We start from the raw sequence: 16,416 nt of genomic DNA, 5'->3' as shown, positions 1-16,416 counted from the left end.
GGCTGCCAGAGGGATGTCTGACTGCCAGCTTAGGCCTGATCCCCTGGGGAGCAAGCCTAAGCCAGCAGGTGGACATCCCCCAAGGGGTCCCAGACTATGAGAGGGCACAGGCCGGGCATAGGGACCTCCCTGAGTGCACACATTTTTGTGTACTGGGCCTCTAGTAGTAATAAAGAAGAGAAAAGAAACTGGTTTACTTTAAAACAAAAACAATAGAGTTTTAATTAGCCAAAATGTTTCATTTTCAGAAGATTAATAAATGTCTAGCCAGTTGGACAGGAAAAATGAGAGGCTATGTAAAATATCAATAATGAGGATCAATGAGGGGGGAGTGATGGGAAAAATAAGACATTTGAGAGGGGGGATAGCAATCTGAACCTGTGCCAGTAATGTAATGCACATTCCTGTTAGCCTACAGTCTAGTCCAGCCGTGGGCAAACTACGGCCCGCGGGCCGGATCCGGCCCGTTTGAAATGAATAAAACTAAAAAAAAAAAAAGACCGTACCCTTTTATGTAATGATGTTTACTTTGAATTTATATTAGTTCACACAAACACTCCATCCATGCTTTCGTTCCGGCCCTCCGGTCCAGTTTAAGAACCCATTGTGGCCCTCGAGTCAAAAAGTTTGCCCACCCCTGGTCTAGTCACTGCCCCTTCCTCCATTATCTGGTCTTACAAGACCTGTTTATCTAAGTACTCCCATTTTACAGAGGCCATAAACCATGAACAATACACAATCCTCAGAGGGGGTTATCAGTGCTGGTGACAGGCCAGACCTTTAGGTGTGGTCTCACGACCCCCATCCCAACACATGGGGCTTCTTGCAAAGCCCGCAAAAGGTCTGGAAGTCTGATCCTTATTTGGGGGACAAAGAAACCAAAAAGTATAAAGGGAGAGCTTCCTCCATATTGGTTTGCTCAGGATTTGGAGAGAAACAGTCTCCCTTGAGTCATTGTACTAGTACATGCGAAACATCTGAAAATAAATGGGTTTTTCCTGTGTCTCCAAGTACTCCTGTGTATATAACGGTCCCCTGGTAAATTCTGTAACAAGATGAGGAAGGGGAAATTATTCAGATTTTATAGACATTAAAAGAATAATAAAAAATGTCCTGAGTAATCATATGATAGTAAATTTGACCACTTAGATTAAATAAAAAAAAATTTTTAAAGGCACAAACTACAAAAACTTAAGAACAAGTAGGTTTGGGAAAACCAAAATGGTGAAAAGGAAGCTCTTGAACTTCCCTCACCCAGGGATGTACTAAACATATGACTATACATGGAGCAATTCCTCTGAGAAAAATTGAGACACTAGCTGAGTGACTCCTACATATCAGGTAAATGAGAAAATTCCCACGACAAAATGACATAAGGCTGAGACACAGTCTTGCTATTAATCCCTCCCCCGCAACCCCCTCCCCACACAGTGCCATATAGCTAGGAGGGATTCCCCAGCTTCCAGCTTCCCCAAGTACTGAAGGGTTTGGACTGCATACTTAGTACCTCAACTTTTAAGACTCCCATCTGAGGGATGGACTCAGTGCTTGTGTACATAAGACTCATAGGACCATAGCAAATAAAGAAGCTGTTATCAATGTGTGCATGAGCACTTCCTGCAACTGTCCCCTGGAGGCTCAATCCAGAAAGAATAGGCAAAAATGTCCATCTCCCAGTCTTTCCCTGGAAGGGACTGGACTGCATTCTTTACAAGCTGATGCCTGGGGGCTTGGGTTCTAATTTAACATGCATCTAGGCACAGGGGTTCTCAACCTGTGGGTCGCGACCATCAGAAAACACATACAGCATACCAGATATTTACATTACGATTCATAACAGTAGCAAATTACAGCTATGAAGTAGCAACAAAAGTAATTTTATGGTTGGGGGTCACCACAACATGAGGAACTGTATTAAAGAGTCACGGCATTAGGAAGGTTGAGAACCACTGGTCTAGGGCAGTGGTCGGCAAACTCATTAGTCAACAGAGCCAAATATCAACAGTACAACGATTGAAATTTCTTTTGAGAGCCAAATTTTTTAAACTTAAACTATATAGGTAGGTACATTGTTATTAACTTAATTAGGGTACTCCTAAGGCTTAGGAAGAGCCACACTCAAGGGGCCAAAGAGCCGCATGTGGCTCGCGAGCCGCAGTTTGCAGACCATGGATCTAGGGGATGGCTGAGATCCTCCCCAGAGCACAGGAATGCCGATGGGCACTTGTCCTGTGTTCTCCCTTTAGCTTGTTCCAACAACAAAATTACAATGTCAGCATCTCCTAAAAGGGAGTGCCCCAACTTTTCTGGCTACCACCAGAGAGACAGGTCCTCAAATCACCTAGCTCTGATACTAATAGGGCTTGCATTCACAAGTCCCACAGGACTAGAGCAAACAAATAAGCAGCTTTGCAATAGGTGCAGGTGTATCCTCTTCCCCACCTCCTACCCCTGTGGCTATATTCCTGGGCTCAGTGTAGAACAGAGCAGGAAAAAGTGCCCATCTTCCAGTTTCTCCCTGGAAGGAGCTTAATTATATTCTTTCCCAGCTGTTGCCCCAGGGTCTGGCTTCTAATTAGCCTGCATCCGGGCTGGCTGCACTCCTCCCCTTCGGGACAGTGACAGGCCTGGGTACACCCTCAGCTGTGGGAGCCACTAAGAACAAAGACAGAAGCTTGGACTATCATAAAGGTTTGAGAGACAACCCAAGCTCGGGCTGCACTGATTGAGAAGACCACTCTGTGAAGTCTAGGTGTTACAGAAGACTGGAGAAAACCAAGCAATGCCCAGAGAAATGGAGTTACACTTTATTATTATTATTATTACATGGGGGCCCAGAGAAAAATGTCTTTCAAATTCTGGGCAAAAAACATGGAGGAACCTTTCCTATTTATACTTTTTCCAGCTCTTTGTCTCCCAAATAAGGGTTTTTTTCCGGTCCCCTTTGCAAGTTCTTAAAGAGCCCTATGTGCTGGGGTTTTGAGACCTCAACCAAAGGCCTGGCCTGGCACCAGCACTGATAACTTCATCTGGGGAAGGTTAATGGCCTCTCTGGAATGGGAGTAGTCTTATTTTCCTTATTATTTAAGCAAGCAAACGTTTACAGAAGCCAAAATAGCAGGGTTAGAATTTCAAACAGCAGTTTTTATATAAGATGGATGCTTCATAGGCAATTTTATCTAAAGTTCAGAAACTGACACATAGTCAAGAAAAGTGAAGATGCAAGGGGATACCTAAGACAAAAGAACAAGATAAATTACCAGAAATCAATCTTATTGAAATGAACGTAAGTGATTTGCCTGATAGGAAGTTTGAAATAATGGTCATAAAAATGCTCACTGATGTCAGGAAATCAATGCATGAACACAGTGAGAATTTCAACAAAGAATATATAAAAGACAAAGAGAGGCTTTTACAAACAGCAAGAGAAAAAGAACTTGTTACATACAAGGAAATCCCCAAAAGGCTATCAGTGGATTTTCAGCAAAAATTTTGCAGGTAAGAGGGGAGTGAGATGATATATTAAAAGTTCTGAAAAACATACCTGTCAAACAAGAATATTCTATTTAGCAAAATTTTCTTTTGTAATCGAGGGAGCGATAGTTTTCCAAACTAAAGCCGAAGACATTTATCACTACTTTACCAATGTACGAATCAATAGATCAATGGAACCGAGTATAGAAATAGACACACATATACTTAAATTGATTATTTTACAAAATTGCCAAAGTAATTCAAAGGGGGAAGGATAATTTTTCTAACAAGCAGAGTTTAAGATATTAGATAAACATATGAAAAAAATCCCAAAGAATCTTAAACTCTATATCACAGCATATACAAAAAACAAACACAAAGAAAAGCACAAATTAAAACCACAGTGAGCTACCAATGTACACTATTTGAATAACTACAATTAAAGTCCAATTATACCAAGGGTTGGCAATGTACAGCCACTTTGTAAAGCATGTTGGCAGTTTAAAGAAATATCAAAAATGTACCTACAACATGAAATGAAATAGTGTGTCTATGCAAAAACTTACAAACAAATATTCAAAGCAACCTAATCTAAAAAACAAACAAACAATGGTGTCAATAATCCTAAACTTAACCCTAATATTTGAATGGACACACATTTTGTGGTATATCTATGTAGTGGAATATTACTCAGAAATAAAAGAAGACGAAGTATTGACAATATGATCTGAATGGATCTCAAAATATGGGTGAAAAAAATCAGACAAAATAATATATGTAATTTATGATTCCTTTGCTAAAATGAATAAAATCTCTAAACTAGTTTATAGTATCAGAAAGCAGACCAGTGGTTAACTGGTATGGGTTATGCAAGACACATGGAAACTCAGTGGGTGATAGACATTCTTCAGTATAAAACATAGATTCCAATTAGAGGAAAGACATTTGGTTTTTTAGGACTAGGTTTCACAGAAAGAAATGTAACTCTAAACCTGACATTAAAAAGAACAATAGAGCCGAACCGGTTTGGCTCAGTGGATAGAGTGTTGGCCTGTGGACTGAAGGGTCCCGGGTTAGATTCTGGTCAAGGGCATGTACCTTGGTTGCGGGCACATCCCCAGTGGGGGGCGTGCAGGAGGCAGCTGATGGATCTTTCTCTCTCATCAATGTTTCTAACTCTCTATCCCTCTCTCTTCCTCTCTGTGAAAAACCAATAAAATATATTTTTAAAAATAAAAAAAATAAAAAGAACAATAGAAAGCAAAACAAAGATATTTCCTTCTGTGAACCACTGTCATTGTCATGAGATTATAAACTGTATTTCAAATACTTATTTTAACTTTAGTTGAATAAAATCAATTCATTTGTAAAACAGTGTACTTACTGATTCAGGACAGGTGTGTAGGCAGTTTTATCCTCATCAATAATAGTGACCATCAGGGTAATAAGTTGGGGCCAAAAATCCAAATTCTTGGTGGTTGGTCCCTGCTCTTCCCGAGGAATGTCCTGTTTCTTACTCTGCTCACAGGTCACATAACATGAAAAAAAAAAAAAGGTTAAATGGTGTGACTTTAGTTAGATGTCACTGTCAAACAGGAGGATCAGAGAAAAATGTGATGAAAAAATCCTTAGATCATGTGAGGCAAAACTACAAAATTCAGATTTCCTTTCATTAAATAGTATCCCATAAGATAGTGGCCAGGCTTTATTTCTAAATGCTTTGGTTCTGGAGTAATTGTTTCTCTTCTTCTGACTATAGTCTTAAGAATTATTATTGTGGAAATTATCCTTTTTATGGGGCTTCACCCACAGAGAAAGGTTGAATTCTTTGTATACAAAGGGGTGTGTGTGTGTGTGTGTGTGTGTGTGTGTGTGTGTTATGGCTGTGTGTGAAAATTTATCCTGCCAAAATATTTTGTTCAAAGTCAAGTTGGTAGCAAGTGGGCAGAACGCAAGGTTGCCTGGTAACAAAGTCAGTACTATTAGATTCTATAATATATACATGTTACATGCATGGCCCATAACTCTCTTATTCCACTTACAAATGTATCTAGTTAACTAGAACTTTGGAAGACTGTGTGTGTGTGTGTGTGTGTGTGTGTGTGTGTGTGTGTGTGTGTGATATTTGAATCCTTGATTTACCATACTGAATGAATCTCCAACTCTCACCTCTAGAAGGAAGAGTGTAGCCCAGGATGGTCTAAATTTACATTGAGATTAATGAAATACAATAATAATCCTGAAAGTTTCACATATAAACTTCATATTCAATGCATGTAATTCTTTCAAACATACTGAAAAATTATGCTAGTTATTTTGTTTGGTGGATAATCTTCTTAGAGCACTTTTACATTTACTTTTTAAAATTAGGCAAAAAAACTGATCAAGGAAAGATGGCTTCGTTTACTGTTTTTTTGTTAAATTATTTACAAGTTTCTAGGTCCAGAATATCTGAAAACTTTAATTTGTGGCTCAGAAATTTCATGGGATCCCTGTTATAAAAGGTAGATTAGATTATGTTTGGCCCAACCAATTGTCATATTTAACTACCAAGTCTTATCAGAAAATCAGCTACCCTCTGCTGAATGGTTGTATGTAGATCTTCTAATGCTGCCAAAGACATGTAACCAGATTTGGGTGAGTCATCACCCAATTATTATTCTCACTTAAGTTAAAATACAGCCCTATGTGGAATCCACTAACTATTACAGACCTCCACACACAGACTATAACGTACCTTTAGGGACACATAATTTTCTAGGGTGCCTTCAAGTGCTGTTGATTAACCTTTGTGCTCAAAATGCAACAGATATTAAAAGTTGGAAAGCAAAATTAAAATAGTCAAGAAATTAGTGGCTGGCACAAATTACTTCAAATTGCCAGAGTGAACAATAAGCAGCGTTCAAAGGACCTTAAGAACCTTGTATGTCTGGTCCCTGCGAACCACTTGACAGTCCTTGGCAGGCTTCCCTTTTCAATTCCTGAGGAACATCAAGGCACATCGGTAGGTCTTTTAGAAGATAAAAGCAGCAAGGCAGGCTTACAAATATTCAGCCTTGCCTACTTTAAATTTTTATATGTTTCTTTTTTAATTGATTTCAGAGAGGAAGGGATAAGAAGAGGGAGAGAGAGAGAAACCTCAATGATGAGAGAGAATCATCAATCAGCTGCCTCTTGCATGTCCCCTATCGGGGATCAAGCCCGCAACCCAGGCATGTGTCCTGACCAGGAATCAAACTGGTGACCTCATGGTGCATGGGCCTACGGACAACCACTGAGCCACACCGGCTGAGCAAGCCTTGCCTACTTTTAAATTACATTTTCTATCAAAATTTCTCTTTCTTTTGTGAACAGGACTTTATTGTTGTCACAATAATGTAATTATTTACTCATTACATTAAGATCAATAGATTTCCCTCTCTATGATATAGTTAGAAATCAGAGAGACTGGTGAGTTGTGAAGGTTGTAAATAAAATTAGTTCTGATGGCCATGGTAGACTATATTAGAATATTATCATTCATCATCATGATGAGCACATAGCCAAACTGTATGTCTAACTTATGTCAAGTAATATAATTAAATGAGAGGAAATGACTATAGATGACACATTTAACATCACAGTCACTTATCATCATTCTGCAGAGTATGATATGGAAAGGAGGAGAGACTAAAGTACATAGTTGAATATGCATTAATTCTAAAGTCACAAATTATATTCCCATTACTCTTTTTCGTGACATTAGAAGATTTTTGATAGTACAATGTTTTGCATCATATTCTGGATGTTGCACCAAAATAAACCAAATGGAATGCTGAATCATTAAGTTTTTACGTACCACAGAGCAATATCATAAATCAGGTTTTCCCTATTTTATTAGTGCATTGTTTTTAAAATATATATTTTATTGAGTTTTTACAGAGAGGAAGGGAGAGGGATAGAGAGTTAGAAACATTGATGAGAGAAAAACATCGATCAGCTGCCTCCTGCACACCCCCTACTGGGGATGTGCCCGCAACCAAGGTACATGCCCTTGGCCGGAATCGAACCTGGGACCCTTCAGTCTACAGGCCAATGCTCTATCCACTGAGCCAAACCAGTTAGGGCTAGTGCATTGTTTTTAAAGATTTTAAATTGAATTTTAGAGAGAGAGAAAAAGAGGAACATCTATGTGAGAGCAAAATATTGATTCACTGCCTCCTGCACACCACCTATCAGGAACCCAGCCCATAACCCCAGCCCTGACTGGGAATTGAACAAGTAACATGTGGCTGCATGGGGCGATACTCAACCAACTGAGCCCCACTGGCCAGAAGGACTAGTGCATCTTAATATAATATGTTTAAAATAATGGGGTACAGGCCTGGCCAGTGGGGCTTAGTTGGTTGAGCATCCTCCCATGCACTAAAAGGTCCTTGGTTTGATTCCCAATCAGTGTACATACCTAAGTTGCTGTTCAATTGCGGTCAGGGTGTGTAAGGGAGGCAACTGATTAAAGTTTCTCTCTCACATTGATGTTCTCTCTCTCTCTCTCTCTCTCTCTCAAATCAATTAAAAACATATTTAAAAATAGTATTTTAAAAAGTAAATAAAAAATTAAATAATGGAGCACAATGAGGTATATTAGAATATACACCTGATATATTAAGGATTGCATTTTCTAAGTAAGACTTTATTATTCTCCTTGAGGTCTACTAGGGCATTTGACTTAGGATTGGAAAAATTAAAATAATGATAGTAAACATTTTAAAAAGATAATAAGTACATTAATATTTATTGAAACTTATAAAAATTAGTACTTATTATAATAATATAGTTTATAATATATTTACATGATATTAAAGTATTATAATTATAAACTCAATAACAACAAACAAAGTACAATAAATATAAAACTATGAATTAGTACTTCAATTTTAATTTTGGTCATCATTATTACAGCAACTAAAATATATTTTGTTAATAGACTATTGAGGAAAGAAACTTGAAAGAAAATCTGTGACAGTGTAATGAGGAGAGGAATTTTTGAAAGTGCAAAGTTGCTAGGGTCAACTGAATAAAGTATTCAATAGTCATGTTTAAAAAGGATAATTTAGTACCAAAAAAAGCTTGTACAGACAAGCTGGTAAGATGTATACTATACCTTCATAATTTCAAATAAGAAAATATGAAGATGCTCCAAGAAAAGATCAACATATAGCAAGAACTGTTATGTGCAAAAAACAAAAGTGTTGAAATAATAGATGATATCTTCATGATAGTAAGACTTATGCAACACTTCTAAGATTGCTATATTTCTGTGACATTCTATCTATTTGTTCAATGGGCATATGTAATTTTTTAATCCTCCCCCTAAGATATATTTTCATTGATTTTATTTTTTTAAATATATTTTTATTGATTTCAGAGAGGAAGGGAGAAGGAAAAAGAGATAGAAACATCAATGATGAGAGAGAATCATTGGTTGCTGACTCCTGCACGCCTCACACCAGGGATTGAGACTGCAACTGGGGCATGTGCCCTGACTGGGAATCGAACAATGACCTCCTGGTTCACAGGTCCACGCTCAACCACTGAGCCATGCAGCAGGGCTATTTTCATTGATTTTAGAGAGAGGAAGGGAGAGGAGAGGAGAGGAGAGGAGAGAGAGAGAGCAAGAGAGAGAGAGAGAGAGAGAGAGAGAATTGAAGAATTGATCAGTTGCCTCCCAAATGTTTCCTGACCAGGTATCAAACTCAGAACCTTGGTATGTGCCCTGACTGGGAATCAAACTCACAACCTTTTGGTGTATGAGATGACATTCCAACCAACTGATCCACCCTGTCATGGAGAGCATAGGTATCAGCATTGCTGGGAAGGCTTGCTAAAATACAGATTGCTAAGCCCTTCCCACAGAGTTCCTGATGCAGTAGGTCTAAGGTGAGGCTTGAGAATATGCATATATAACGAAGTCTCAAGTAATTCTGTTGCTGCTGATTCAGGGCCTAGATTGAGAACAACTGCTCTGAGAGCTAATACTAGAGCATTAGTTTCTCAAATGTATTTGAAGTTGATAAACCCTGTGCTCCCTCCTATTTTCCACACTCCATGTTGCAAAATTTTCCTCAGAATAAATGTGCCTCTGAAAACACTTGGGGGAGTGGGGGAGGCTCTAGAGATAGATGCCTTTAAATCCTGAAGTACTTTGTGTGTCATGTTAAGGAATCTGCATTTAAACCAAACTTTATTAAATGATTTAAAACATGGGAGTATTTAATTACATTTGTTTCTTTAAATGACTTGGTAGTAGCAGTAAATTTAATGAAATTAAATGTATAAAAGAGTCAAGTAAAATTGATACAACTCATCGCCTAGTTGGTGAGAAGGAAGAGAGAGAGAAACCAAGTGGAATATTCAGAAGGTAATTAAGTAGATTGGTCTTGCATGAAAAAGTATTCTGGACTATTAAATATAGATAGAAGAATTCTAGGATATAAATGGTAGCTGAATTTATGGCGTAAATAAAATTACTCAAAGAGAGGGAAGAGAATTGATGGTTAGAAATAAAACCTTGGGGGGAAATTCTAAAACACAGAAAGAATAAAAACTTTTTGAAGAGAGCCATAGATGGGAAATGAGGCCTCTGTTGAAATGGAAGAGAATGGGATCTAGTGTGTATGTGGGAAGATTAGCCTCAAATATAAATGAAAAACATGCTATCCCTGGAGTTGATAAAGAGTCTTACAGATAAATCTTGTTGATTGCGAACAAGAAATGCCAGAAATTTCAATCCTGCGAGAAGAGGAGTAGGTAGTAAAGGTTTGAAATAGCTCCTTAAGGAATAGGAGAGAGCCTTGAGTTGAACCCATAATGACACTGCCAGGTGCCAGGTAGCTTGGGGGCTCTGCTGAGAGTGGGTTACTGAATATAGGGTGACACAGCTCTACCTCATCGTGAGTTCTCTCCAGTACTAACTGTAGATGCCAAGGAAAGAGTGTTGGATTTGCTACTGGAGTGCAATGATGGATGGAAGGAGAAACAAATTTGAGTGTTTGACAAGAATGGTTGAAATGCTGGAACAAACATTTACTTTGGTCCAGAGGAAGAAAGAAGGGACATGGAAGGCAAGAGGAAAGAGGGAGTAGGGAGTGAGAAAGGTAGAAAGACAGCAGATGGTGTTAAGCATTTAGATGATGGGAATGGGAGGCAGGAATAGGGATTAGGTAAAGGGCCCTAGAGCTGAGGTTTAGAAGAGCCGAAGAAAATGATTCCTTAGGTAACATAATGAAGCCATGGTTATCTCTGATAAATAATGTACAGAATTTATGTGTATAAGTAGGTGATTGCTACAATGTGCATAGGGAGATAACTGGTTCATGGCAGGTAAGTGGCAATTGAAGGTTTTGGCAATAAGGTTTACAGATGTTAGAAATTTGAAAAATCGGGATAGCATGGCTATAAAGACACACACACACAAATAGAGGTGGCCTGAATATTTAAAAAGAAAGAAGCTTAAAATCTGATAACAAAAAAGGCTGGCAAGATGAATTCATATTAAACTGTTAACTAGATATCTCATATATGTTTGGAACTTCCTATGACTCTGAGTTGGCTGTATACCTCCTCTGAACAAGGAAATCTTAGCCCTGGCAGTACACTGGTTAGAAAAATGGAAACTCTATCTATAGCTTTTGAAGTAGATCAAAGTTTCAGGTGCTCAGAAGATCTGAGATTCTTGTGAAGAGCGAGGTGGAAAGTTCATTAGCTAGGAGAAGGAAGGACATTTATACTGCCCTATATCTAGGTAGGCTTGGACCGAATTTCTCTAGGTACCTTTCCTCTAGCCCAGGATAACCAGTTGGAACTTTCTTTATGTCAGTGAAGTAACCCTTCTTGTGTCTTTCTTCCAGATACTGCTGCCTTCTCTTAACAATCTAATACTTCACCACCCCAAAAAGCAACAACAGAGGCATCTTTTCAACTCATTTCTTATTCAATCCTCACAGCAAAATCATTAGCCTTGAAGATCGAATATTCAAATGAACAATGGCCAGACCATGTATGACAGAAATCTGACCCACAATCTTTGTAACAACCAGTCTGGGGAGCCAAACCATAGCTTCTGCAGCAGTCAGCTGGGAATGGTCAGGACTTGGTAATGACCACTAGTTTCCTCATATTTTGTCCCCCTCCCAACTTGATATACTCCCTGAACCAAGCACATAGAACACCCTTCTCATTAGCTGACTCCCAGTTTCCCCCCTCAAACAAGCTCCAATCGCATCAGTCATGATGCCTTCCCTGCTCTTCACTGTAAAGCTGTCCCACTTCCCTGCCTGCCTTTGAGTCTCTGCCAAATAAAAGTGATGTTGGCTGCCTTCCTTCTTATAGCAAGATCTGAATAAATAGCCTCTGCTTATTCTCATTTGGATGGTCTTCATTCATTTCCAATATCAAAGGCAACTATTAAAACCCTCATTTCAGAGATAAAGTAACAGAGTTACCTTAATTCCCAGCCATCTTCTTAACTGAAAACAAGCATATAGACCACACTTAAAAAACTCGTTTTTTTGTTGTTCCTTTATAGCCTCAACTCTAAGATTTGGTTATTTAGTTTATAGACACATAAGAGTCATTACCTCCCACTAACAATATTGAGCTGATTTTTATTCTGAGTTATATCTTGAATGGGAAGGAAAGCATTCAGAGAATAATGTTATTGTTGCTTATATGAAATCCCTACACACTTCCTAGGTTCCTGAGACTATCACAACTTCTCTGCACGTATTTGCAGTTCGAGAGCTATAGGCACAAGCAGGGTATTCTCCCCTCCTCCACACACACCCAGTTTTAGAGCTTTCTTAATTGACATTGTTTTACCATTAGCATCCTGTTACTCCCAAAACTCCAACTAAACTTATTAATAAATCCTTACTATTCATATCACCATAGTCCCTTCATCTGCTTGTCCCAACTAGTGTCTGTTAAATTCCATTCAGTTTTAGGTAATATGGACAATAAGACATAGACATAATAGGAAGTTTCAGAGAAAGCAGCTCTGAGCTCTTCACAGATTTGCTACTCAGCTTGCCCAAATAGAAAACCATCAGAATACTCTAGTGTCCATAATGACTTTACTGAAATTGCTTATCTTGGTAATTCTGGAAGGCTAAATTACGTTTGACTAATTATCCTTAAGCAAAATGACATGCATCTCTGATCAAAGTGTGAAGGTATAGACAGGAAGTAAAAGAAAAAAAAGCAGGATGTGAAAATATTTCACAGAGGCTTACACATAGAAGAGGAAAAAATGACAAAAGAGAAAGGTTGTTAAGATATATTAACTTTATGTGAACAACCTGATCACCATACCAGAGAGTTCCACAGCTCAGACAAAGGCGGTCCTGAGGCAGGATAGAAAGAAGTTAGGGAAAACTCTCAAAGGGTGGAATGAGGAAGTACAAGTAGATACCTCAGGCCAATAAGCCTCTAGGTCAGTGGTTCTCAACCTTGGTGGACATTAAAATCACCTGGGAATCTTTTTTAAATCCTGATTTCTGGGCCCCATCCTCCAGAAATTCTGTTTCTTTGTTATGGGGTGGGGCCACAACATTAGTAACAAAGAAACAGAATTTCCGGAGGATGAGGCCCAGAAATCAGGATTTTAAAAAGATTCCCAGGTGATTCTAATGTGCAGCCAAGGTTGAGAACCACTGCTCTAGGTCCTCTCACCAGAGCCCCTACCTCCAACAAGTAAACCCCATCTTCAGGCTACCTGAAGATTGTATTTTAAAATGTGGGTTAACATTGCTGATAAAATACATCTTTGTCTTCTAAAAAGAAAAGAAATAAAAATAAATAAATAAATGCTAGAAATACATTGTGGCCGAAACTGAATAGCTCTTCACCATACAGTGGGGCCTTGACTTACGAGTTTAATTCGTTCCGAGACTGAGCTCATTAAGGAGCTGGTTAAGGAGCTCGTTAACTCAAATTCCTCTGTCAACTCAATGCAAAAAATCGGCTGAGAGACAGCTGGTATCTCGAAAAACTCCTTAGTCGGGACACTCGTAAGTCAAGGCCCCACTGTATCTGATTCCCTCTCCCTGGAGTACAGAGCTAGACTACTGTGGAGGACTAAAGATGACTGCAAATATGGATAACCCTTCCATTAAAAGGAATGTCTATATTTTCTTCCCTTGAATATGGGTGACTTTGACCAATAGAACATAGAAGTGACGTGTCGTTTTCTAGGCTAAGTTTTAAGAAACTGGTGACTCCCAATGCCTGTCTCTTGTACCATTTGCCCTTAAAATCCAGCCACTAAGCTGTGAGAACGTCCAAGTGGCCCCGTGAAGAGGCCCATGTGGAGAAGGACAGACAAGTGTTCAGATTTCACTAACAATCAATCTCCTTGGAGGCCTTCACTTCTGCCTACCACCATTCAATTCCCAATCACTGTCACATGTTTATCACACAGCAATGGATAACCAGGACAACTGTATTTCCTAGCATCCTTTGCAGTTGGAAACAGGACTGAGTTCTAGACAATAGAATGCAAGAAGTGCTTGAGCCTAAAATCTTCCCATGCACAATCCTCTGTGTTCCTTTTCTTTTTCCCACTTTGCTACACACACAAGCACAGCCATTTTAGTACCATGTTTAAGATAATAGAATCACAGAGTAGAAGAAATCCAGTTCTCTTAAATCACTGATTGGAGGAGTAAACGGTCGCTTGTGGATAATTGTGTTGTATTCCCTCAGCTCACCTGATTTCAATGAATCTATGGTGAGTGATTCCATCTGTGTTGCCACGGTCCCACATTAAGCACCTGTGGCAACCTCTCTCTGCTTTGCTGCCTGGGGCTTTTTATAAAGTCATAAAAGGCCATTCCGTCACACTCCAGTTGTGGCCGAGAGTATGGAGGAATCAAGGGCTCAGCCTTCCTGTATTAGATTCCTAGGGCTGTCATAACAAATTACCACACACTTGGTGGCTTAAAACAACAGAAATTTATTCTCTCAGTTCTAGAGCTGAGAAGTCAAAAATCAAGGTATTGGCTGGGTTCGTTCTTTCTGGAAGCTCTGGGAGATTTTTCCTCCATGCCTCTCTCCCAGCATCCAATAACTGGGAGCAACCCTGACGTCCTTTGCTTTGTGGATGCATAACTCCAATCTCTGTCTCTGATAATCACATGGCCTTCTTTACTCTGTGTCTTAGAGCGCCTATCATTAGATTTGAGGCTTACTTTCATCTCCAGATACTTTAATTATATCTGCACAGGTCCTTATTCGATATAAAGTCGCATTCTGAGGTTCTGAGTGAACATGTCTTTTGGAGAGGTACCTACTACACTTCTTATCTTCCTTTGGGACAATTTAGAGGTATCTATACTAATAAAAGGGTAATATGCTAATTAGACCGGACATCTTCCGGATGTCCTTCTGGACAAAGCCATGGTGGTGGGGGCCGAGGCAGAATCGGTTAGGGGTGATCAGGCCAGCAAGGGAGCAGTTAGGGGGTGATCAGGCCAGCAGGGGAAGGCAGTTAGGGGGCAATCAGGCCAGCAGGGGAGCAGTTAGGGGGTGATCAGGCTGGCAGGGAAGCAGTTAGGGGCAATCAGGCAGGTAGGCAGGCAGGCAGGCAGGCAGAGGTGGTTAAGAGCCAGCATTCCAGGATTGTGAGAGGGATGTACGACTGCCAGATTGGAGAGGGTGCAGGCCAAGCTGAGGGACCCCCCACTGCGTGCACAAATTTCATTTCATGCACTGGGCCTCTAGTATTCTATATGTTTCCCCAGCAGGTTTCCCAAGGAACAGAACTTCAGATGGCCACAGAGATAACCAGCTCATTGTAGTACCCTGTATTATCTTCCTTTCTTATCTCATTTTCCCTATATATTCAACTTCTCTTTCCTGGATTCATGTCTCAAATAAACTACCTACAAGTTCCTCTGTCAGGCTCTGCTTCCAGAGGACCAAATTATGATAGAAAGAGCCATTTAAATATCAGGAACATCTATTTGTATAGACTTGACATGGATGAGAGTAAAACTTATCACTACTATTTGAGCCTTTTGTTTTAGAAGCTGGTTTGAGCTGTAATAATACACACCTATTGCTCTTTATAAAATGTAAACTCTCCACAGGCTTTTTGTCTCTGTTTCAGGTGTCATCCACATTTTCTTTTCATGTCTGTTCCCAAAAGTACATTCATCCATGGAAAACAAATACAATTTCTTTGAAAGGAAGAAATTACTGCGTACTACACTATAGTAATTTGAAGTATACTTAGTGTTTGTTTTCAATGGATTAAGAATTATCTTATCAATAAAAATAAAATTTTTCACTCTAATTAGAAAAAAAACCATGATCATGAAAGAGTTAGATGGAGGAAATAAAATGGTGTTATTTTTAAAAAGAGAAATTTGCTGCTAAACAGGCATATAGGCATATTTGCTTTCTATTGCTTTATAACAAACTAGAGGCCCAGTGCATAAAATTCTGCACGGGTAGGGTCCCTAGTGGCTGCTGGCTGCCGGCTGGGGCCTCCTTTCCCCTGGCCACCTGCTGGCACTGTGGCCGCCGGCCAGCTGGCTGGTCCCACCCCCTGGTCGAACTCGTGGTCAAGGGGACAATATGCATATTAAGCCTTTATTATATAGGATAACCACAATTTTAGCAGCTTTAAACAGTTTCCATGGGTTTGGAGTCCAGGCATGGAATAACTGGGTAATCTGCTCAGTGTTCCTCCGGCTGCAATCAGGTGTTGGTCAGTGCTGTGATCTCACCTGAGGCTCAGGGTCTTTATTCAAACTCATGTGGTTGTTGTCCAAATTCACTTTCTTGTGTTTTTATAATTCATGGAAGCTTGATTTTCAAGGCCAGCAGGATAATCTCCTTGACCTCAGAAAATTCCCAAGCTTCCTTTTAAAGTGCTCACTTGATTAGGCCAGTTTAATC

General features: G+C 39.5%; 1 protein-coding gene across 1 annotated transcript in view; it reads right to left on the bottom strand.

The window, feature by feature from the left end:
* UNC13C (unc-13 homolog C (C. elegans)) overlaps positions 1–16,416 on the bottom strand; it is a 557,952-nt gene that overhangs the window by 191,107 nt on the left and 350,429 nt on the right. The window contains exon 17 of the mRNA XM_005882381.2: positions 4,859–4,992. Within this exon, the coding sequence (XP_005882443.1) occupies positions 4,859–4,992 (134 nt within the window). The remainder of the gene's footprint in view (positions 1–4,858; positions 4,993–16,416) is intronic.

Source organism: Myotis brandtii, unplaced genomic scaffold (assembly GCF_000412655.1).
Source record: "Myotis brandtii unplaced genomic scaffold, ASM41265v1 scaffold709, whole genome shotgun sequence".
NCBI classification, from domain to species: Eukaryota; Metazoa; Chordata; class Mammalia; order Chiroptera; family Vespertilionidae; genus Myotis; species Myotis brandtii.
The sequence above is the reverse complement of the archived record's forward strand: the minus strand, read 5'-3'. Positions and strand labels throughout refer to the sequence as shown.